Here is a 22,739-nt window from a genome sequence, read left to right on the forward strand (position 1 = left end):
AGAGTGTGTGTGTGTGTGTGTGTGTGTGTGTGTGTGTGTGTGTGTGTGTGTGTGTGTGTGTGTGTGTGTGTGTGTGTGCGCTTGTAAACCTGGTGTGCACCCTAGACAGGTTCCCAGTCTATTACAGGACTAACATACAGAGAACAACAATCATTCACGTTCACATTCACACCTGTGGGTAATTTAGAGTTGCCATTTAACCTAACCTGCTTCTGTGGACTGTGGGAGGAAGCCAGAGTACATGGAGGAAACCCATACAGGCACAAGGAGAATATGCAAACTCCACACGGAAAGGCCCTAGCCGAAACCAGAACCCTCTTACTGTGAGGCAACAGCGCTAACCACTGCACAACTGTACCCCTATATTAAACTTGTTTTGTATTTATAATTAATTTATATAAATTAGGTGATATCTGGTTTCACTTGGGCATTAATGTTTGCCTTTTGTTGCTTTGGTCACTAGCATTCATCCTCAGTGGGCTATGACTGTCTGTACAAAATTTAACAGCAATCTATCCAATAGTTTTGGAGATATTTTAGTGACCGATTCACTGACTGATTGACTGATTGATATTGCCATCCACTGAGTCATGCTGCTAAAAATATGTCACAATTGCAACGGTCTTAAATTCTACTTTCCAGTTCATCCTGTTCCTGTGTGTGTGTGTGTGTATGTGTGTGTGTATATGTATCCATTTCTGGCCAAGGAACATACCAGCTGTTCTTAACTAATATTGCAGAGGCTCTTTCAGGGCATAACAGTAATACATCAAAGATAAAATTCAGTCCTACTCCCGTTTAAATAAGTGCCGTAATAGTATATTTTTGAGATTAAATTCAGCATTATCTTTGAGGCTTTAGAAGGGTTGGTCACACTGACACAGACTTCAGCGTCTGCGCAAATAAGTGAGACGCTTTTTTCCACTGTGCCATCTTTGACAAGCTGCTTTTTGTCAAAGTCACTGTGTCATATGGAATAAAAGAGTGATGCAGCCACGTTGGGTACAGTGTATCCTGAGAGCCCTTTTGCCTGGCACCTTTCTTAATACAGTATGTAATGAATACCATTATTTTAAGTATATTTTTATTCACTTTCATCTGGCAGTTTTGTCAGTCTGACCCGTCTCTGGCAAGAAGGAACACAATGAACTGACACAGGAATTGTAAAGCAGCAAAGCCACAAGTGAGAAAATATTAAGTGGGCTATGGAAGGATATTTTGCTTTCATACATGGCTGTGCCTCACACACTTAGTTAACTGTCATTACACAGGGAAAAATACCTCATATGTGCAAGTTTGGACATACCTGCCCTTCTTAATGTAAATTCTTCAGATGAATGCCCAGTGGTCATGAGTCAAGTTATTTAGCAGAGGCGTCAGAAAAGCTCACAACAAAATGCTGTAATGCAACATTATGTGTTTTTCATAGACTTGAACATGCTGCTTTTCTTTGTTTTCTGTTGGTGAACACTGTCACTCTTTGGCAAATAGATAGACTAACAGAATAAAGGTGTGGTTTGTTGTATAATTAAAACCATCATCAAAAAGACAGTGGTATTGTACTATAACAAATAAAATGACTGTATGTCATACTGTATGTGCAATAAATGCTTTAGATCAAAAGTTTTACTACATAGGACAACTTGATGGCCTTGGTAGATACTGGTAAACTTCAGAATACTCCAGTAATATTGTATCATACTTTCATAAAGGGGGAAGCAGGTCGAAATTAAGAGGTTAAAATAGATGCAGCAGCATGACTTTGAGTCATAGATGCCTCGCGCAAGTCAGAGTTTGTTGTTCAAGGTAATTAAACACAAATAGAGTGTGATATTGGCAATATCATACAACTTTCTTGAGTTGTCTGATAACTTGTGTCTGCTTTTGTAGCATTACGTATGTATTATTTTATTTGGAAACACAATATGAACCTCATCATCCTTACTAGTCAGCTTACATCACAATCGTACTGGGGCTTCTGTTATCGTAAATGGTCCAAATGTACAAGGACTTGTTATTCACACTATTGAGCTGTCCACAAATTAATCTTAGTAGTAATATAATGAAGGTGCATGTCTAGCACACTGGCACACTTACATAAACCACTGGCCTTGATGAGGCAAATATTGCTAATAATATTCAGACTATTATAAAAACACACAGACATCATGCCCATCCATCTATTATTTATTGAATGCCACAGATTACAAAATAGCTCATCAAAAGCTAAAATCAAATCATTGACTATGCTGCATGATACTTTCTGGGTCAGATTTTAATTATGTAAGACTAAATGGATTGGAGTGTATAGGTAATATGACACACAAATACTCATGACCCACCTCCACAAACACAGTAGTTCACTTGTTTGTATTATCAAAGTTGTAGCTGATTTGCAGGCAACAAAGAGGTTGACCTACATATCAGCTTGCTCAGTTTTTTTTATGTCATTGGAAAGGTGGAAAAAAATGTTCCTGGAAAGAAAATTAGTTTATTCTGAAAGAGAATAATTTTGTAATTTTTTTTGTGTTACCTTAACAGGGTTTGTACGTTTCCTGGAGGGGTACTACATTGTGTTGATCACCAAGCGCAGAAAAATGGCTGACATCGGTGGCCACTCCATCTATAAAATTGAAGACACCAGCATGATCTACATCCCCAATGACTCGGTCAGGGTTACACACCCCGATGAAGCAAGGTAATGTCTACTTCTCCCCTCTCTCTCCCCTTCCCTTTTTAGATTTGTAAGGGCGCCATTTGGAGGATTGTGAATGCGCTTTTGTTTCCCAAACACACACACTGTAGCTTTCAAGGACGAAAACGATAAGATAAAATGTTTTTAGCCAATACAGCAGGATTCAGCAGGGAAAAAAAAAAAAATTCCAACTTAGTGAAAAGCATCATCCCCAATCAATTTTTACCATAGGTTTCAAGGGAAAGAAGAAGAAAATTTATAGATGATGAATAAGAAAAGGTAGAAACACAATTGGTGCCTATGCTTACTCATGCCTATCTGCATCAGTCTAACTCTTGTTTTCTTGCTCATGACCTTTTATAGGTATGTGCGGATCTTTCAGAACGTGGACCTCTCCAGCAACTTCTACTTCAGGTAAGGCAAATTCTTACTTCAAATTCTCTGTGGAAAAAATACATTTTTAGGCAAAGCATCACATATCAATAATAATACACATCAAGTACACTCAGCTTTGAGGGGGCTTTCAACACCTGCCCAGCTTCTTAAAGTAGGTCTTTTTTTTTTTGCCCCATTTGTTTGCAATGTTAGCAGGTTATCTAATAAACTGATGAACACATTTCAGGGGAACCTGGTAAAAGGTTAGGAGATGTGAACAATTGTGATATGGGACATTTCTAAAAAATATATAATTTTATTTTCACACAAACTATAATGAATTGAATGAACAAAATCTAAGATATGAATCCATGATTGGCTTGTACATGTCTGTTTATGTCATGTCTTTAAGGCTTACTGGAATCTAGATGAAATTGCCAAGATTTCAATTTTTTAATTTTTGAAGCTGTTATAAACTCAACACAAGGCTAACAATATGTGATGATGAAGGTCAGATAAAGCCTTGTAACATCTAAAAAGGCTTTAATTTAGTTCTATCTTGACCAATGTGCCCCTGGTTGCTACAAGGAGTTTGCACACAGCTTGAAGATTTGATTGAATATGTCAGCTTTTTCAGTGACAGTTAATGCAAAGGTTCCTATTGCCTCTATGTCTGTTTATTGCAGTTTTAAGCAAGCAGCTACTTAATAAGTAAAAAAAAATATATGAAAGAGTGATAACACAGTGTGAGTAGTTCATATCAGAAAAAAACATTTGGCTTTCATTTTGCATGTGTCACGTTGACATGTGGTAAAAATGTTAATAACTGACAAAAGATGAAATGACACTGCTGTTATACCCTGCAGCTACAGCTATGACCTGAGCCACTCGTTGCAGTACAACCTGACTTTGCTGCAGAGGCCTTATGAACTGTGGTCGTCAGCAGCTTCCTCCACTGAGGAAGAGGTACACACGCAGAGCAAGCAGGACAGTTTTGACATCTTTGAAGATGAGGGTTTGCCTACACAAGGTAAGCAGAAGATGATCAATATATCAATATATATTTAATATATCAATCAGTAGCTTATAGTCCTTTATTTTATTCTATTGGCTGGAGAAGACCTTGGCAGACCAATCTGCCAGAGCTCCATACTCATACTGGTGTGTGCTTGTAAGGTGACTAACACAGAGAAGTTAAAGGAGACAAGTTTTGAATGGAAAGAGGCATAGTAGTGAACCAGAGACCTTGGTAGTGACTGAATGGCAGTAGGAGGAGAGAGAGAGGAGAAGGTTGTGCACAGTGAACAGAGTATATGGATAATAGCCTTCTCTCAGTGTTATTACTATAGTTCAGTAAACCTCCAAATGAGATGCTTTGGTACACAAAGGCAGAGAGTAGTGTCTACAGAAGCAGTGAAGATGAGAAGAAGAGGTTACAGTTTTCAGGTTGACTGTTGTGTGCCTGTGTAACATATTGAAAGGTTGTTTTTTCTATTATTTATATCCTATTATTTTATTCCCCACTTATTATTGCCATAGAATTCACATAAATCCTAAATACCTTTTGTTGTCCATTTTAGGTGCAAATTTAAAAAGCTGTTTTGACAGAAATTATGCATTCCTATAATTCTTTATACCGTAAAACTGCTGTCATAAAAATCAGAAAAAATCTGATGTCGGTTTTTTCCAAATATGCAGCTTTAGTTAAACGACTGGGTTTTACCTTTTTGGTGAATAAGCCTTTTAAAACAACAATGAAAGATAATGTCAGCATATTTGTTGTTTTTTCCTCTTGTCATTGGTGCCCATAAAAAGTGTAGAGTTACTGATGTATAAGTCACGGCCAGATGCTTTAATTTAAATCTGTTCTATAGCAGGTTTGCCTTAACCTTATTGAAGCCACTGAAGTCCATTGGAAAATAACTTGATTTGCCTTGGCCGATGTATTCTGTCATTTATGATGTGTATTGTAATACAATAATATAAGCTTAATTCCAGTTTCAGCAATTTACTAATGTCTCTAAATATAATCTTGTTCCAAGGCCAGTGTCACCTCAGCTAATCGTTTTTTCCATTTGTTGCTTTCTAACTGATGGTGGTGATGATGGTCTGATTCCAGGTCGGTAAAATAATCCAGAGGTTTTATGTGTTCCTACTCTTCCGCCACAGTTGTTTACGGCCTCCAGAATGAGCCCTACTACAAGTACGTGTGGAACGGGAGGCTGCTGGAACGAGTCAAGGACATAGTGCATCATGACTGGCTCATGTATATAATCCATGGCTTTTGTGGCCAGTCCAGTATCCTTTGAGAACTGTCAGTCAATTTCAGTTGTGCATGACAGAATTATCATTATTATCATCATCCCTGTGTGTGCTTTTCAAAAAAAATTTGGCATCAACAACTTTTTGCTTTGTGTTCTAAAACAAACTTAAAAAAATGTGCCCATGTAAAAAATCTGCTTTACAAACTGCACAGTGCTTTTCAATAGATTGTAACACTATATGAAATACACAGAAAACATCTGTCAGAATCAGTGTAGAAGAAACACTTGTAGAAGACACAAGTCTGTCATCCTTTGTCAACACTCCCCCTCATTTCTCACCATCACTTGTTGAACTGTGCTCCACCTCCATCAAAGCACGTGGATTACACTGTGAGCGAGAGTGTGTGATTCAGCACAGAACTGCAGAATCAATTTTTGTTTGTTTTTAGGGCTTTAGCAGAACAAGTATGATGGCAATTAAGCAATGATTATCAAGTATGTAAACACTGCCACTTGCATAATCTCTTCATCTGTTATCTGCAGGGAGAAAGCAGCAATATTCTGCATATTTAATCAAATGTGATACATGGCTTTTATTTTGTACATGCATACACACATATTTTTTGTTCATTTGTTTTGGGGGTTTTTTTGTTTTGCATCTCAGCGCTTCAGTAGTTTTTGCTTTTAAGTCTTGACTAGACAGAAGCTGTGGACCAGGAATTTGTATTTGGCTCTACATTAATAATTTCTTCTGCATTTTTTTGAGAAGCTTTTGTAGTATTGATGCATGGGTTACTGCTGCAGAGGGGCTTTGGGCTAGACTAGAGCTGAATAAACAGTTTGATTTATTATAGTAAAAGGCTGCCTTAGGTTATCTATACTAAAGATTTCAATAATTTTCCATTAGGTCCCCTTTACATAAATCATACAAAGCTGTGTAAATGTGTTTCCTTTTTGCATTTCAGTGGTTATTTTTTAATGAAGTATTTTCGAACGCTTTATTTTGTGTTTCTATGCTTGCCTAATGCCATTGTATTGCACATTAAAAGGCAGCAGGTAGATAAGTTAGGATGCACTTTACAGTTAGTGCTGCCATCTCTTATCAGTCAGCGTTTGTTATTGAGCAGCATGTTGCCACAGAGACACTGTATGAGTGTTTTGATGTTATACAGTTCCTGTAAACTGGCCTTCAGTGCTGTTTTTTCTTGCCAGTATAAGAGGGCTGGTGGGTGCAATAGTGGGAGATTCAGTGGATACGATAAATGCAGAAATTTGTAGCTGATGAGGAGACACTGAAACAGGCAGGAGAAAATACATTTTTGAAAAGATGCAATAAGACAGTGGGTGAAGAAAAGGGAGACATTTTGGCCTCATTCAAACATTCCTCAGTATATGATTTAGTCCTGTTTTGGTCGCAAACTGTTTTTATGTTTTGTGACAGGACATGACATAGCATATAAAACACAACTGATATTGAGTCAGATAGTAGATTAGTTGTTTAGAAATAAGTCAGAACTTTTATTTCCTATGGCTAACTTACTTTTAAGCAAATCAGTGATTGCAATAAACATAAGTGATATTTTAGACCCACTACACTCCATTTCCCTTGACCGTAATACTTCAACAGCCAGCAAGCATCTTTTCGCTTGTAGTTTAAGATTTACTGTACTTTTGAGTTGATCTGTGATTATAATAATAATGATGTCATAAATATGAATAATTGTAATATTTCTAATGGTAGTTTTCCTCTGATTTAAGTGTGTAGTTAGGGTAAAAAAAATAATAATAGGGGATTACAAAAACCACAAATTTAAAACTGTAAATTTGTATATGTGTGTTCACCAACAGATGATTGTGTAATGCTGTTAGTGTCATATTATTATGATTAGTATTCCTCCTTTACCCACCAACTACAGAGCTTCTCATCTATGGCCGACCAGTTCACATCACTCTCATTGCCAGGAGATCCAGCAAATTCGCCGGGACCCGCTTCCTCAAAAGAGGAGCCAACTGTGAGGTACAGCGGTTGTCGAGGCAACAGGGAAGAATAGATAGTGGAGGCGGGCTTAGAGGCACCAGGATGATTGAGATGACTCAGAGTGATCACAGGGGGTTAATTTGACCTGCTGCCTCTTCCTTGAGTATGCATGAGTGTCTGTGTGGGTGAGTGGCGGGAGGAGGGAGGAACTTTAGGAACAAACACAGATTTCCTCTTTCTATTTGGACTATTCCACCGTGATTAGGTTGGACACTATTTTCACCATTTCCTGCTGTTATGTGCTTTGCCACATAGAGTTTTCAAACTGTTTTTCATTCTAACACAGCTTTTTTCACAATCGACATTTTCACTCATTATAGCAGAAAATGCACAGATATGCAGGGCTTAAAGTATTCCGCCACTGTGCCGGATCTCCGGTGTAACGCTGAAAAATGAAAAGTCAATCATCAAAAAATGGAAATTTGAACGTTTGCAATTCTGTGACAACTGACTAAACTCCATCTGTTGATAAAGTTCATGTGATAGGATCTAAAGCTCCAGGCCAGCTACTAATTAGGCCCCACTTTCTTTTTTATCAACCTTATTTAAATTTTCTTCGTGCTTTTCTTTTGTTTCAGGGGGATGTTGCTAATGAAGTAGAGACAGAGCAGATCGTCCATGACGCCTCAGTTATGTCTTTCACAGCTGGAAGTTACTCCTCATACGTCCAAGTGCGAGGTTCAGTCCCGCTCTACTGGTCCCAGGACATTTCCACCATGATGCCAAAACCCCCCATACGACGTAAGACACCCGTTTATTTTTGATATATGTCTTATTGTGTGCAGCAGCAGCCTCTTTGTTGTCCAGTATCATGAGCAAATTGTATCATGGCTTTATAACTGAAATGGTAGAGAGCTAGCAAAGCTGCCCAGGCTTTGATACATTTTTTTTCTTATATCCACTTTGCCATTATACATAAGGACAGATAACAAATGATGGACACAAATATATCTTCTTGAATGGGTATTTAACTATTTATATTTATAATGCTCACTGTATTCATTCTAGGACCACAAATAACCTTGCAGGGACAGAAGAAGAATGTAATCAGAAAAAATGCATTAAAACAAGACAGTGGCTTTCTACCAGGGCCATTCTTCTCAAGATAAAAAAAAAATAAAAGAAATAGGTGAATGCAGGACACCCCCCCTTGGTATTCATCTTTGTATCCATTCTCCCATCTCATTATGAACTAGATAAATACACAAAACCAGGGCCAGAGGGAGGTGATTAGGTCTCTGAGAATGATGACACTGGAGACTGCTGTGTGTGTATAGCCTGGAAGACATTGGTGCTTGCATGTGTACAATGCCTGTATTAAATCATAATCTTTCCCCCCCTAGTTTGCCCTTTAATTCATACTTGGATGACATTTACCTGTGTGAGATAGAGACACTGAGCCTGTCCCTAAGATCCCTCTGTGTATCAACTTACCTCATCATCCTGGGCCCATTTTGATCTTTAAAGACAGTCTTTATTTTACATTTCCCAATTGTTGCCCAATTGTTGCACCATCAGTTTATCTTTTGATCTGTGTGTGTGTAGTCTGACACAGTATGCCCTTGGTATTGGCATATGTTTCTTTGTTACATGATATGTTTGTCTCCAATTAAGATTTATTTAATTTGTCATTCACTAATACATATTTGAGCAGATAAAGAAAACACCAAGAGAGAACCACAAAATTATTCATGTTGGGTTTGGTTTACTTTGTCTGTAGTAGTGGTTTATGTACAGTGTTTTAATGATAATACTGTCATCATGTCTGTATATATATTAAAGGTAAAATTATATTATATATGATAATAACATTTTGGGAAATCTGCTTATTTGCTTTCTTTCCAAGAGTCAGATGCAAAGATCAATTGCACTCTTGTGTCATTACAGTACATATGAAGCTACGACCAGCAGCCTGGCCAAGAAATAATCCTGCACATAGCCCCTATAAAACCATATTGTGTTCCTAGTACACTTCAGTTTCTGTTCTGAGCTGTAGGCATTATGGTAGGCAGTTTTTTGTTGCTTTTGGAGAGAGCCCTGTAGCTGTTTCTACTCTCTGTGCTAAGCTAAGCTAACCATCTGTGGCTTTCACGTACAAGGGACATTTTGGGGACAGAAATCAAAAACGAAAGAAATTTATTTGATATTTTTTGGTTTCATGATTGCACCCTTTTCTGTGCATTAACCAGTCAAAGTGCCTTCGGTTGTCCGTGTTAATGGACAGCTTGCTTTCATACAGCTTATCAAATTGTGTTTATTTTAAGCTGTATTTGCATTAACATCACAACTGTCCATAACTGTCCATGGGCACAATAATAGCCACAACCAAAGCAACATCTACAATGAAAAAGTGCACTACTATCAGTTTGCAGGCTTGATAACTAATTAGCTTCTCAGCTGCAGCACATTAAACAGCCTAAAGGAATAATTTGACATTGGTGAAGTTAGCTTATTTGCTTTCCTGCTCAGAATTAGTTTGGATGATCAATACCACTCTCATGTCTGTAGCTCGCATATGTAGTGCATGGTCTGGCTAAGTGTTTCCCTGTTTCCAGTATCGATCTTTTCATCTAACTTTCTTCAAGAAAGGGAATAAGCATGTTTCCCAAAACCAGCACCATAATAGAGTTTGAATATTGTGTCTGCCTGTGCCCCGGTCAGGGCACCACTGGGAGACACATACAGAGGCTGAGAGAAAAAGAAACATATTTGAAATTTTCTCAAATATCCACCCCTTTGTTTTTGATTATTAAAAAATAATTTAAAAATATTTTCAAAAATCACCTCGACATTATTTCTAAATAAGGGGAATGACAAATTTATTTGATGCAACTCAAATCATTTGGACTTTAATGTAGTACATTTTACATCTATTTTTTCTACCACAGCCTTGACTATTGTGAAACTGACATGAAGCATCAAGTATGCAAAAGTAGGTACAGCGTGAACCAGACCAATAATCAGCCCACGTTCAATACAATTGTAACATTTGATTTGGATGTGGGCTGCATAGAATGACATCAGACGAATCTAGGTCAGCGACGTGGCTTTGAGCTCAGTGTCTATGCATGTTGAGTACATTCATCCATATCCCAGGATGCACTGCCCCTTGCCTGTCTTTGCCATGCCTGTCGAGACTAATTGTTACATAAGTATACATAAAATGTCTTTATGACTGGCCTGAAGTGGTCAGATGTCTTGGTTGTGATGGAGATGACCTGAATGGGCGTCTCTTCTTCATCATCATTATCACTATCAACGCTCCCTTCCCAAGGTGCAATAAGAATGTTATCGGGTGCCATCTCTTTATGTTTACCTAAACCCTCGTCCCCGCAGAGGCCTCAGTAGCAGTAGTGGAGTGAAGTTGAAAACTATGTGCCCAAGCTTTTGTTTGTACTGTCTGTTTTTGAGACACTTGCAGAAGACTGGGTGGAATAAACTGTGGAACAAGTTGACCTATTTCCTCTAATCTGCCTTCTGGCTGCTTCACTGGTCCAATTTGCCGGCGGGCTGCAGGTGTGGTACTGTGCATGAGTGGCAAATGGAGGCATTAAATATGATTTTAAAATAAAGAATGGATAGAAGAATGAAAATGGAAGTGAACGCATGAAACAGTGGGACAATAAGCCGGAACGGCTTTATGAAACAGACTTGGCCGTGTTACCGCGCATTACCTCGTCTCCCTGTGTTTTAGTTGAAGCTTGAATTTTGAGAAGAAGCTGGATTCAGTTAAAAAACATTTTTTTGTTTAATCCTTGGATTTTGATGAAAAGTTCATCCTCAAAATGACACAGCCCAAAGTCCAACGTGTTCTGTGTTGGTGATGTTACACACATTTATCTGATCTGAACCAGTGGGCTCAGAAATGCCTTGAGAATTTCAGATTTTGCTCATAATTTCTTAAATTTAGCCGATAAATGAACTATCTGTGTCCTTACTTTCAACAGGGACATCCTGATAAGATATTGTATCATTTTTAGCTACTCAGTAACATGTGGTGACCTCAATGCCTTAAATGTTAAGCAACCAGTTTGCCCTCTCTTGCAGTGGATCAAGCTGACCCATACGCCCATGTAGCTGCCCTCCATTTTGACCAGATGCTACAGCGGTTTGGCTCCCCTATTATCATCCTCAACCTGGTCAAGGTAACACACATGCACACACCCTTTCCCCATTTTGGCTGAATGAACATGAACCCATGAACAATGGGAATAACAAGAACAAAACGGATATCCCACTAAAAAACAGTAACTGGCAAATGTTGAAAAAAGGGTCAACTGACATTTTCAAACATTCATCAAGAGAATATTTGCATAGGCATTGTCTTTTTTAGAAACAAATGTTACATTCACATACTACATCTACACAAATCATCATCATTTTGAGTCTTAATACTAATAAAACTTTTACTAACTAACTAATAAAATTATAGCCCATTGCCTGTATATATTGTGTAAACTACATCACAATACACAATGTGTCAATTTCGATTCATTTGAACTTGAAGACAGTTATGTAAGTATACATTCTTTATAAGTGCCTTGAAGTTATTTAATTCTTTGACCGTGGCTGTGAAACTGTGAAATAGTTACAGTGCTTTGAGTTCGTACATTTAAAACATCTACCCAGAATGAATTACAGTGATTTAGCAGAGATCATGCAACATCCTGCTTGAAGACACTTCTAAAGAATTCATTCAGGACAGTTTTTGCAATTGTAAATATGGAGCTACACCTGATGTTGTCCCACTCAATGGGTCACTAATAGTATCTACAGTGATTTAGGATCATATGTTAGAGGAGACCTAAAGGTTATGAGAGAAGGGATGCACTATTGTTTTTTTATTTTACTTATTTAAGTGCTTAGACCTCACTTGTTACCTCACTCCTTCTCTAATTGAATTTGTGGCCCTTTCTGTTTTGCTTACATGTCAGAAAGAAAAGAAATGATGACAAGACGAGAAGACAGGATACCAGTGGAAGAATATTTTTATTTAGGAATTGTTTTCTGGGGAACTATATGTTGTATTATGGCAAGCAAGAGTGATCTACTCGAAACTGCTAACCTATAGTTACAGTACATTATCATAAATGATCTTAATAAGATCCATGTTGTAAAATGCTGGCATTGTCTTTTAGAAGACCGGCTTCTCAGTGTGAGGATTATGTAAGATCCAGATGTGGATATTTGTGAATTGTTGATGTGGTTGTCTTTGGATAAAATATAACAGGCCTGTGGAATCACTCAACAGATAGTTATCTAATAAGGATACGAGTGTGTAATAGTCCGAGCACTCACTTCAACAGTCACGAGAGAATTTCCTGGTGGCTGGTGATTACTAGCAGTTGAAATGCTCCCTTGAATATTGATCTCCCTATGCATTGCATGGGAAACACACAAACAGACACAGCCCTGATGAAAGGTAACACAAACAAAGTCCCCCCCGCCCACCCCATTTTCTTCTTCCTTCTTAGACTGTTAGACATTTTTCCATTTAAGCCAGTGCTCTAGTAGTAGTTTTGCAATGCCTTTTCGCATCGATCACATGGACGCATTGGGGCACGCAGCAATACACTCTGTAGCTTGGTTTGCAAGCTCACATTGTCACTCACAAGGGGAGCCGTGAGGCAAGGGACCAATCACAGGCCTCAGAGGTCCGCACAAGCTGCAGCCATGTGACAGTTGCAGACTGTGGGCAATAAGGGAGGGGACCCCCCTGCTTATAGACTACACCCTCTAGCTTATCCAAGTGAGACAGGGAGAGGAAGGGGATGGCAATTTACCATAAAATCATGACAGCCCATCTCTCCATGGTGGTGACTGGGGTTGGCGTGGCTGTGTTAACTTCGGGATGGGTGCATGGTTTTGTCATGGGTTAGTGCATGTTCCTCAGTGTGCATGATAAGAGAGGGAGAGTGAGAGTGCACATGGCCAAGCATGTGAATCACTTTCCTAACTGGCTAACTTAATTAGAGTCAATTTGTTCCAACTGTGGGAGATAACTTTTACTCTCCTCACATAGACATTTCTAAAAAAAAAAAAAAAAAAAAAAATTTCATCTATTAACTTTAATTTAATCAGGATGATTTCTAAAGAACAAAAATCTTTTTTTTTTTTTCTGTCCAAAATTGCAGCAACCACCCATCATCCAACCAACACACACAAAAGGAGGAGGAGGAATAAAGATGAGAGACATAAAACAAGTCATCCTGTAAACCCTTTACTGTGTAAAACTGTACTATATATACAGATAATAATTACAAATAATTACAGAGCTCATTTCCGTCCATTAAAATGTACATGAACAGCCTCCCCCTGTATGTACAAGTGCATGTGTGGATTCATTTATGATCTGTGACTGCACCTTCATACATCTACAACCATGATTATTACTGTGGCATTTGTATGCTGGTTTATACCTGTGAACAGTGCACGTGCGCTTTTGTAGGTGAAATGTGTCTCTGGTCTTGTGAGTGTGTGAGTGTGTGAGTGTGTGAGTGTGTGAGTGTGTGAGTGAGTGAGTGAGTGTGTGAGTGTGTGAGTGTGAGTGAGCAGGAGGAAATGTATGTAGGAAATGCACTCATAAATTGACTGGTTGCTGTGTTTCTTTGCCATTGCTGGATGTGTGGACGGAGATGTGAGCTGCTAAATGATGCATCCAAGCCAATTATCACTCAGGGTGATCAGTCAAAAAGCCACAGTGAGGGGTGGAGGAGTACATGAAGTAATAACTTAATAGACAGTGTGACTACAGGTCACAGAGAAGGACTATGATTGTGTGCACTCATTTTCATTAACAAATGTTTTTTGTTTCAATTTTTTATTATTATATTTTCCCTTTGTCGATTAATTAAAACTATCTGGGCCTCAGAAACAATAATGTTAATCTAGTCAGTCAGTTGATACTCTAACTACTAACTAACTAATATACTAACCACACCAATTTTCTGGTGAGAAATATTTTTCACAAATTATTATTATTATTTTTTTAACCTGAGTTGGATCATAATTATTTTATTTAAATTTAAAATGTTTTACTATAATTGGATTCCAAAGGCACCAGCTATTCCAGCCCTTAATCCCTCTCTCTGCAGCATAAAAATCTCAGATAGCTGCACCACTTATATCTGCAGCATCAGTCCTCAGCACTACATATATCCATCTCTTCCTGTAAATTGCTTCTTGCAGGTCTATTTTTCTCTGAGGTCACTGGTGAATGCATCAAAGAGAGAAAAAATCCGTCACATGTCTGACTATATCTGTTTGTGTACTCATGAGACCTTTAAGCAACTAGAATTCTATTATAACTGTACATCAACACCTTTAAATAGGATTTTTTTTTGTTTTTTTGTTATAGAACCAAGGTCATACACATGTGATATATTTCACGTCTCTCTTGTGCTACAGAAACGGGAAAAAAGGAAACATGAGAAGATCCTGAGTGAAGAGCTCTACCCAGCTGTGATCAACCTAAATCAGTTCCTCCCTCCAGACCACTGGATCGACTACATTGCCTGGGACATGGCCCGCTACACCAAGAGGTTGAAATAACAAATGTGCTTATGTAGTGAGCTTAAATTTGCTTTAAACCCAGCTTTGTTAATGTAGTATTATAAGTAGTAAAATAAGTCTTTTTTTTTTGCCTGAATTCGACATAATGCAGCCTTTGCAGTACAAAAGAAGATATTTTAGTTGTGTCTACCAATAAAATACTTTGACTTATGGTTTCAGACAAAATGTGCAACAGCACATAAAGCGCGAGTGAGCTAGTGTGGAGATAAAATAGGAGCACAAATTGGCTAACTAGGATGCTATGGACAACATCTTTATGGAAATAATTACAATTAAAATACAATACTTCTTGGTATTTTCTATTATGCTTGAGATTATTATTCAAATTTCATTAGGATTGAAGAGTAGAGTTATGTAATTCTTTGACACAAAATTAACTTTTGACATTTCTTCTTTAAAGTAAAATTGTTGCAGCCTTCCATCAATGTCAGAATCCCATTTGGGATCAATTCAGGTTTTTTAAATTAAGTATTTTAAAAAGCCTGGTGTAAAAATAAGACATGCAGCTGCTTTCTCCATGTGAAATATTAGCCTTGCTCGAGGAATGACGCACATTTGCTTTTTGTGCCAGAGTCATGTTAGGACAACTATCCCCAGAATTTTGCCTTTTTTGACTTGTGTTAAAAAGTTAAATAAGCATATCACAAAAGTTAGAAGTATTGCACATCATCACTGTAACTCAGCTACAGAGACACAGAAACAGGTTGATTTCTTGAGAAACTACTAATATGACCTTGCTCTTTATCATTCTTTTTCTCAGTAAGTTGTGCAACGTTCTGGACCGTCTGAGTATGATCGCGGAGAACGTGGTCAAGAGAACAGGCTTCTTCATTAATCGATCCAACTTCTACTGTCATACCCTCAGACCGGATGACAGGTGGGCCTTTCCCAATCCTACACTATCCCTGCCGTGTCTCGTAAAAATAGAGGAAACTGATACACACACTTTCCGACCAGATTTCAAGCTTTGTTCATGAAACACAATAATACTTGTTTTACAAGAAAGCAAGAGCACTGTTAAAATGATCAGAGGTCACACTGGATCAAAATGAAGTAACAGATTATGCATGATTGATGTTAAGAAAACTGTAAGATGGCCCATGTGCATTTGCATATCAGACTCAATTTTTTTCGAAGAACAAGTGTATTATCCATTTTTGTATTCATACCTATCCAGAATCATACATTAATCCACACGGCTTAATTTGGAACCTCTCTGATATGAATTCTTAATGGAAATTATGCCTGATGGCAGTTGTGCCGCAGAGAGTTTTATGCTAACGAGCGGAGTAGATTGCCGTCCGTGTTCTTAACGCATGCCTCTTCCATTGTCTGCATGTTTTAATCACTTTCATCCAACATTACCATTCTGTTACATAACCCAACGACTACAGCATGCTCAGTATTTATTACCCTTTCTTTTGCGTTACCCAGCACTGCCTCACTTTCTCTGTAATACACACTCACTTCACACTAATGCACACAGTCCCCTGCTCTAATGTTCAAACACAAAGAAAACACTCACAAGCTTTTATGTAGATGTACTAATGATTATGACATCTGTAGCTTTGATCACGTGCATAAGTTAGCTCATGAATAATCAAGAGGATCACAGATGATTTAACAGTGTCTATCTTTATCTTACTGCCTTTGTGTATCCTCTCCACCTCACTACATTTACACTTACATTTTCTCAGACAGTTACATTGGTCTCAGTCAGTTCATTGAGTTCATGCCCTGTAGAGAAACACTTTGCTTTAAAACTCACCCTTCACCAACTATTGAATTCTGTTTTCAGAGCTTCTCCTTTCAGCAAATTAAAGGCAGTTTTTTTTCTCACAAGTTTATTCTTCTTTGCCTATTGCTGTTTTTTGGAGAACACTTTAAACAGAAAGTGATGAATAGCGAGTAGTGTATTGAATTGGTGGAAAAAAAGACCAATAACAACTGAAGGCAAATGGCCAAAGGTGGAACTTGCTCAGTATCTGACTTTTCTTGGACTTACCTAAACCTAAAATTCCTCCTACTTTTGTTTTAAAGGAATAGTTTAACATTTTTATATTCTTTTTTTTTTTTAGATGAGAAAATTGTTACCTCTGTCATATCTTTCCATTGAATATGAAGCTACAACCAGCAGCCAGTTATCTTAGCATAGCATAAAGACTAGAATCAGGGTAAAATAACAGCCTGGCTCTGTCCAAAGGTAACAAATTCTGTTTACCAGGACCTCAAAAGCTTATTAATTAAAACACTATATCTACCTTGTTTAATTTGGAGTAAAAGCAAAGTGTTTTTGGTTTGACAGGTGGTTATGTGCTGGACAACCTGTAGTTTTTGTTTTGTTTCCAGTCTAATGCTAAGTTGTTAACTAGCCAGCAGCTGTAGGTTTGTATTTGCTATACAGACATGAGAGTGGTATCCAGTTACCCATCTAACTCTCAGCAAGAAAGCAAATAAATGTATTTCCAAAAAATGTCAAACTATTCCTGAAAAAGAAATTAAAATGTGTAATATATATTTTTTAGTCTATGGATTTTTATAGTACAATGAGAATAAGTGATGTGAAAGTACACATGGTATTGTAATTATGTTCCTGATTTTCTTATTTTTCCACACATATGCATTGCATACATACAAGGAAGTTTTGTCTGTTTCCAGTTTTCTATCCTCTCATTTGAATTAAATGTCATTTTTGCAGGTGGGGAGATGTAGGTGGACACATCACAGGCAGTGGACGAGTGCAGGTATGCCACATAGAGATCTGTTTTGGTATAACTTTAGTCTTAAGTCATTAAAAATATAATTTTCTCTTCCACCTCAGTGTTTCCTTTGCAGTTTTTGCACATATGAATATAAAAAGGCAAAAACAAAAACAGAGCAGAGTAAACAAATAGAAACACATATTAATACATAATACATAATACATAAACATCTTGTAGATTAGTGAAGTGGTGTAGGAAGTTTCATAAGTCTTTGTCACTGTAGACTGGTGTGTTGCGGACCAACTGTGTGGACTGTCTGGACCGAACCAATACTGCCCAGTTCATGGTGGGGAAGTGTGCACTGGCCTATCAGCTTTATGCGCTCGGAATGATTGACAAGCCGAAACTGCAGTTTGATACTGACTGTGTGAGGTAAAACTCCTTTGACTGAACCAGTTGTGTATACTTGCATCGAACGAAATGAAGAATTGTAATCGCTACAGCCTTATATCAATATGTGTCTGAAAACTCAAGGTAATTTATGTTGTCTTAATTATTAGGAAAGCGATTAGCAAATGAACAGTTACGCCAGTCCTTTATCCCACTGTTTCCAGCACAAAATCCAATTCCACATAGTTGCAGCACTTTTACTATATTCAGATGTATTTGCAGCAGGTATCTGTGGTTCTGTGCCCTCTACTACCTATGTCCAGTTCTGATTGGACGCTGAAATTGCTTCTTGCAGCAATCATACATGAGTCATACATGTGATACACATGTACACATACACATCACTCTGTTGTCCTATAGAAGCAGAAAATGTATGTGTGTTTGTGTGTGTATTACATGTCTGATTGTGTCCGCTGAAAGCCACAACCTTATGCGTATGTGCCTGTCCATCGCTTGTATGTTCATGTGTGTGTGTCTGTGTGCATGTGTGTGCAGGTTGTTTGAAGAGCTGTACGAGGACCATGGAGACACTCTGTCTCTGCAGTATGGCGGCTCCCAGCTGGTCCATAGGGTCAAGACCTACCGCAAGATCGCCCCCTGGACTCAGCACTCCAAAGACATCATGCAGACCCTATCTCGCTACTACAGCAATGCTTTCTCAGGTATGTGTTACACCGGCTCGTAAAGTCTTTTATTTGCATGAGCCTTACACAAATCATCTTCACATCTCAAGTTACCATAGCAACTTTAGACATAGACTTTGAACTTAGACTTCTCATACACTTATAGACTATACGGATACAGTACATTCAGGTAATATATAAAGAAATCAAAACACACAAAAGATATTTACATGAAAAAAGGCTTCATAATGCATTCCTAAGTCAAACCTCTCAAGTATTTTCTCAGTATTTTGAGTCTTCTCAGTCTTTCACAAAACATTCAGAAGACTACTTGGAACTTTTCAGACTGTGCAACCCTGCTCTGCCATCAGCACATGTTATTGGAGCTGATGTAACTTATCATTTGAGTTTGACACAACATGTTATGAGATCAAGAAATTGTCTGACATAAAGCTAAAAAGTACTACATTCACAGGTAAACTAATTTCAGCTTTTTTCGACTGACCAGTGCTACTGTATAATTCCACTGTTGTTTGGTTGCTCCTTCTCTAAAAGATAGTAGTTTTAAAAGTGGAAAAAGATATCCAGCACATCACATCGAGCATGTTACACACCCAGAGCTCCACATCATAAAAATCTTATTGTTTCACTACAATAAGACCAAGTGCAAACCTTTTCTATATATCCAGATTGTGATGCAACTCCTGATTTAAAATTTAGACATACACAGATCCATCCTAGCTCCCCGAGTACTGTAGATGCTGGTAAACAATTTTAATGGCAACTACAATGTTTTTATAGAAACTTTTATTGCCAAAACCTAGGAAAAAGGAGATTTTTTAGACATGTGATTTCTGATATTGTTATCTGGAGAAATCTTTAAATTCCCTGTATTGATGTTTTTCTTTGTCTTCTGATTAGCAGGGCATAATTGCCAAACAATGCTTGACAATATGGCCATCAAATTCCTGCATTTCAGATTTCTAATAATTTATAATGACACCCTAGCTTGTAGTTAGACAAAAGTGTGTCTAAGAAAATGTACCTGGGTGTACACATGTCTTTTCACAACATACCAGTGACTGTTCCACATCAAGGGTGGTACTTGTGTCCCGAGAAATGAAGAGGAAGATTTTGCATTATGTATTGAGCCAGGAGTTACAGAGCTGTACTACTTGACCTAAGTCAACCTCCTCTCCGTGTCTTTTGAAAAATGGGATCACTGGCTGGTTGCAGAGCAAAGCCCGGAGAGTAGCAGGTTGTTTATTCAGACTGAAATGTCAAGAGAGAGGAGCTCATATGATGCAACACACACACAGACAATCTTACATACAAGTGCTCAATAATCTATGAGCTATAATGCCTTGATCTACAATATATCTGGTCTTATAGTATGAAGTGGCTGACCAAGATGACTGTTGCACAAGTTATGCATCTCCACTCCCTTCAAGACACTGAAAAAGTCGATATCAGGGCAAAGAAAAGCTGAAAAATCTATTCAGTGATCTGAGGGCCAACTACTGTCTGCTGTCAACCTGCCCTTTTACCAGGGCACAGCCATTTTCATACATTTACCCATGATTACATTTTCATGTCCTACTAGACTTGCCAGATTTTCATATCTCCTCAGTCACTTCCCCTTGGTCACGGTGATGTTATTAAATTGAAATAATCTAAGTTTGACCCTGTATCTCTGTGGAAGCCTGCAATTTCAGGCTCTCTACTAAATTGTTCTTTTGATGGTTTAACCATAAAACTGAACTCTAATTTTAGGATCAACACAAAGACTTCCTGCAAAGAATATTAACCCCATATTACTTGATATCTGATCAAAGCCACTTCTGTAAAATACCTAGATGTGTAGAGTACATATACTCATTTGAAATCCTGCCTCTGGGCTGTGTGTTGCCCAGGATCTCTACTCAGTCATAGCTCACTCTCTGGATATCCTTACACAGTTATCATTAAGGCATTTCCACACCTCTGAACACATTCATGCTCTGTAATCTGAAAGAGAGATGTGCTTGAACATAATATTTGACTTTACCAATTAAGGTAACCATGTGCCACTTGTTAATATTATTTAACTATTCACTCTGTTGTGGAGGAACACAGCTGCAAACAAATAAACTAAAATTATTTGCTGTTTGGTCTGTGTTTGGACAGACAAACGTTCAGAACACACTAAGAGGTGTTTTGCAGCCTCTTGAATTGTAGAAGCAACTTTGAATGACTGTTTTGATGAGACCAGTGAAGAGGTGGCAAAAGTGTGCTGAAAATGAACAGACCTGTAGACCGATTTTTACTGTGTGCATTTCATTCATAATACATGTTATGAGACAAGGCTTTGTGTCAATGTCTTCTGTTGCACGTGTATATTATGTTCATCCATAACTCTTATCTCATGATGTATTGACTGAATCTCTGGCTGAAAATTACCTAGAGAAAAGGCTTGATAGAAGGCTTTAATAGAACCCAATTTAGTTTCTAATTATCTAACGTGACTGCTGGAGCAGCGTTCACGTGGCTACACAGCTGGAGGATGGATTAAATGGCACCAAACTGGGCAACATGCAAAACACGTGCCACACGCTGAGCACACAAACACACACAGAGATTATCTCAGCACGCTCTCATAGCCAAACATGCTGTAGAGACTTTTCATTGGTGTGTTTTCAGTTAACATAAAGTCGACGATTGAGGGAGTTCAAATTTACCTGTATTTCATTATTTGGCGCCTTTGCAGTGTCTTCTCTTAACACTGCTCCACTTACTGACATTTTCTGGAGCTTTCAGTCACATCTCTTCTACACCTACATCAGTAGACAGAGTTTGGTCATTGTCATCATGTGACACAACACATAATAAGAGGTGGATGCATCCACCTCCATCTCCACCATCTCCATGACAACTGAGCAAATTCTGTCCACCCATGATGACTCTGATAGCTAGCTGAAAGCTCAGGAAAAAGCTAATAAAAGGACTTTGTGTTACTTTGTGGAATACGAACAGAATGCTTCTGTCGGTTTAGTCAGATGAATTGGTTTATTCACGGCACAGACTTGATATGTGTTGGGCTGCAACTAACAATTATTTTCATTACTAAGTAATTTTCTGTGTATTTTCTTGCTTAACCAATTAATGATTTGATTCATAAAATGTCAGAAAACAGTGGGATATGCTTGTTAAAATTTCCTAAAACCAAGATGTTTTCAGATGACTTGTTTTGTCTGATCAATGGTCTAAAACACTAAAACAATCAATTTAATATCACATAAAACTAAGAAAAACAGCAAAAATTCACAACCTGAGAAGCTGGAAATTTGGACAATGTGGTATTTTCACAATAAATGCAATTAAAAAAGATTCACTGACTAATTGTTTTAACATCACAAGCGACAAATGATGATGTAGAAATCTAGATTTTTTTTTTTTACCTTCACCTTTGTGTTTCACAATGTCTTTGTCATTATTGTTTCCATCTTGCTTCTCCAGATGCCGACAGACAGGATGCCATCAACCTGTTTCTCCAAGTCTACCAGCCATCAGAGTCCAAGCCGCACCTATGGGAGCTGCCCACTGACTTCTACCTGCATCAGAAGAGCACTATGGCCCTCCCCCAAGACAGACGCAGGTAAACACTCATACACTTACAAATACACAACCACCTACTGTACATACATGCACAAATCTAAGAACCTACTTACATAAGCATGCTTACATCTGAATATACAACTGCAGGTATACACACAGCCAAACACAGAGACACACACAGAGGTTGGTTTCTGTATTTGTGAGGACACTCATTGACATAATGAGCACCTTAACCAAACCTTAACCATCACAAATAAACCCTAACCCTAAACTCTTTCAGTTGCTCGGAATGTTGTGAAAGTTTCTTTGTGTTTTTTTTTGTGCTGATTGAATAGCTCGGTGGGGAAATCGCTCACAGAAGATTAGCATCTGCTCTGTTGTTTCTCAATAGGATTTTTTTTTCTTTAAGCCCAAGCTATACAAGTG

General features: G+C 38.0%; 1 protein-coding gene across 1 annotated transcript in view; it reads left to right on the forward strand.

Annotated features, from left to right (window-relative positions):
- fig4 (FIG4 phosphoinositide 5-phosphatase) overlaps window positions 1-22,739 on the forward strand; it is a 46,783-nt gene that overhangs the window by 5,850 nt on the left and 18,194 nt on the right. Inside the window, exons 5-17 of the mRNA XM_022737928.1 lie at window positions 2,542-2,698; window positions 3,059-3,109; window positions 3,937-4,100; window positions 5,240-5,368; window positions 7,251-7,351; window positions 7,951-8,113; window positions 11,420-11,517; window positions 14,780-14,913; window positions 15,705-15,821; window positions 17,643-17,688; window positions 17,930-18,078; window positions 18,592-18,758; window positions 22,215-22,353. Of these exons, the coding sequence (XP_022593649.1) occupies window positions 2,542-2,698; window positions 3,059-3,109; window positions 3,937-4,100; window positions 5,240-5,368; window positions 7,251-7,351; window positions 7,951-8,113; window positions 11,420-11,517; window positions 14,780-14,913; window positions 15,705-15,821; window positions 17,643-17,688; window positions 17,930-18,078; window positions 18,592-18,758; window positions 22,215-22,353 (1,615 nt within the window). The remainder of the gene's footprint in view (window positions 1-2,541; window positions 2,699-3,058; window positions 3,110-3,936; window positions 4,101-5,239; window positions 5,369-7,250; window positions 7,352-7,950; window positions 8,114-11,419; window positions 11,518-14,779; window positions 14,914-15,704; window positions 15,822-17,642; window positions 17,689-17,929; window positions 18,079-18,591; window positions 18,759-22,214; window positions 22,354-22,739) is intronic.

The sequence above is a fragment of the Seriola dumerili genome, unplaced genomic scaffold (assembly GCF_002260705.1).
Source record: "Seriola dumerili isolate Sdu_G_001 unplaced genomic scaffold, Sdu_1.0 BDQW01000025.1, whole genome shotgun sequence".
NCBI classification, from domain to species: Eukaryota; Metazoa; Chordata; class Actinopteri; order Carangiformes; family Carangidae; genus Seriola; species Seriola dumerili.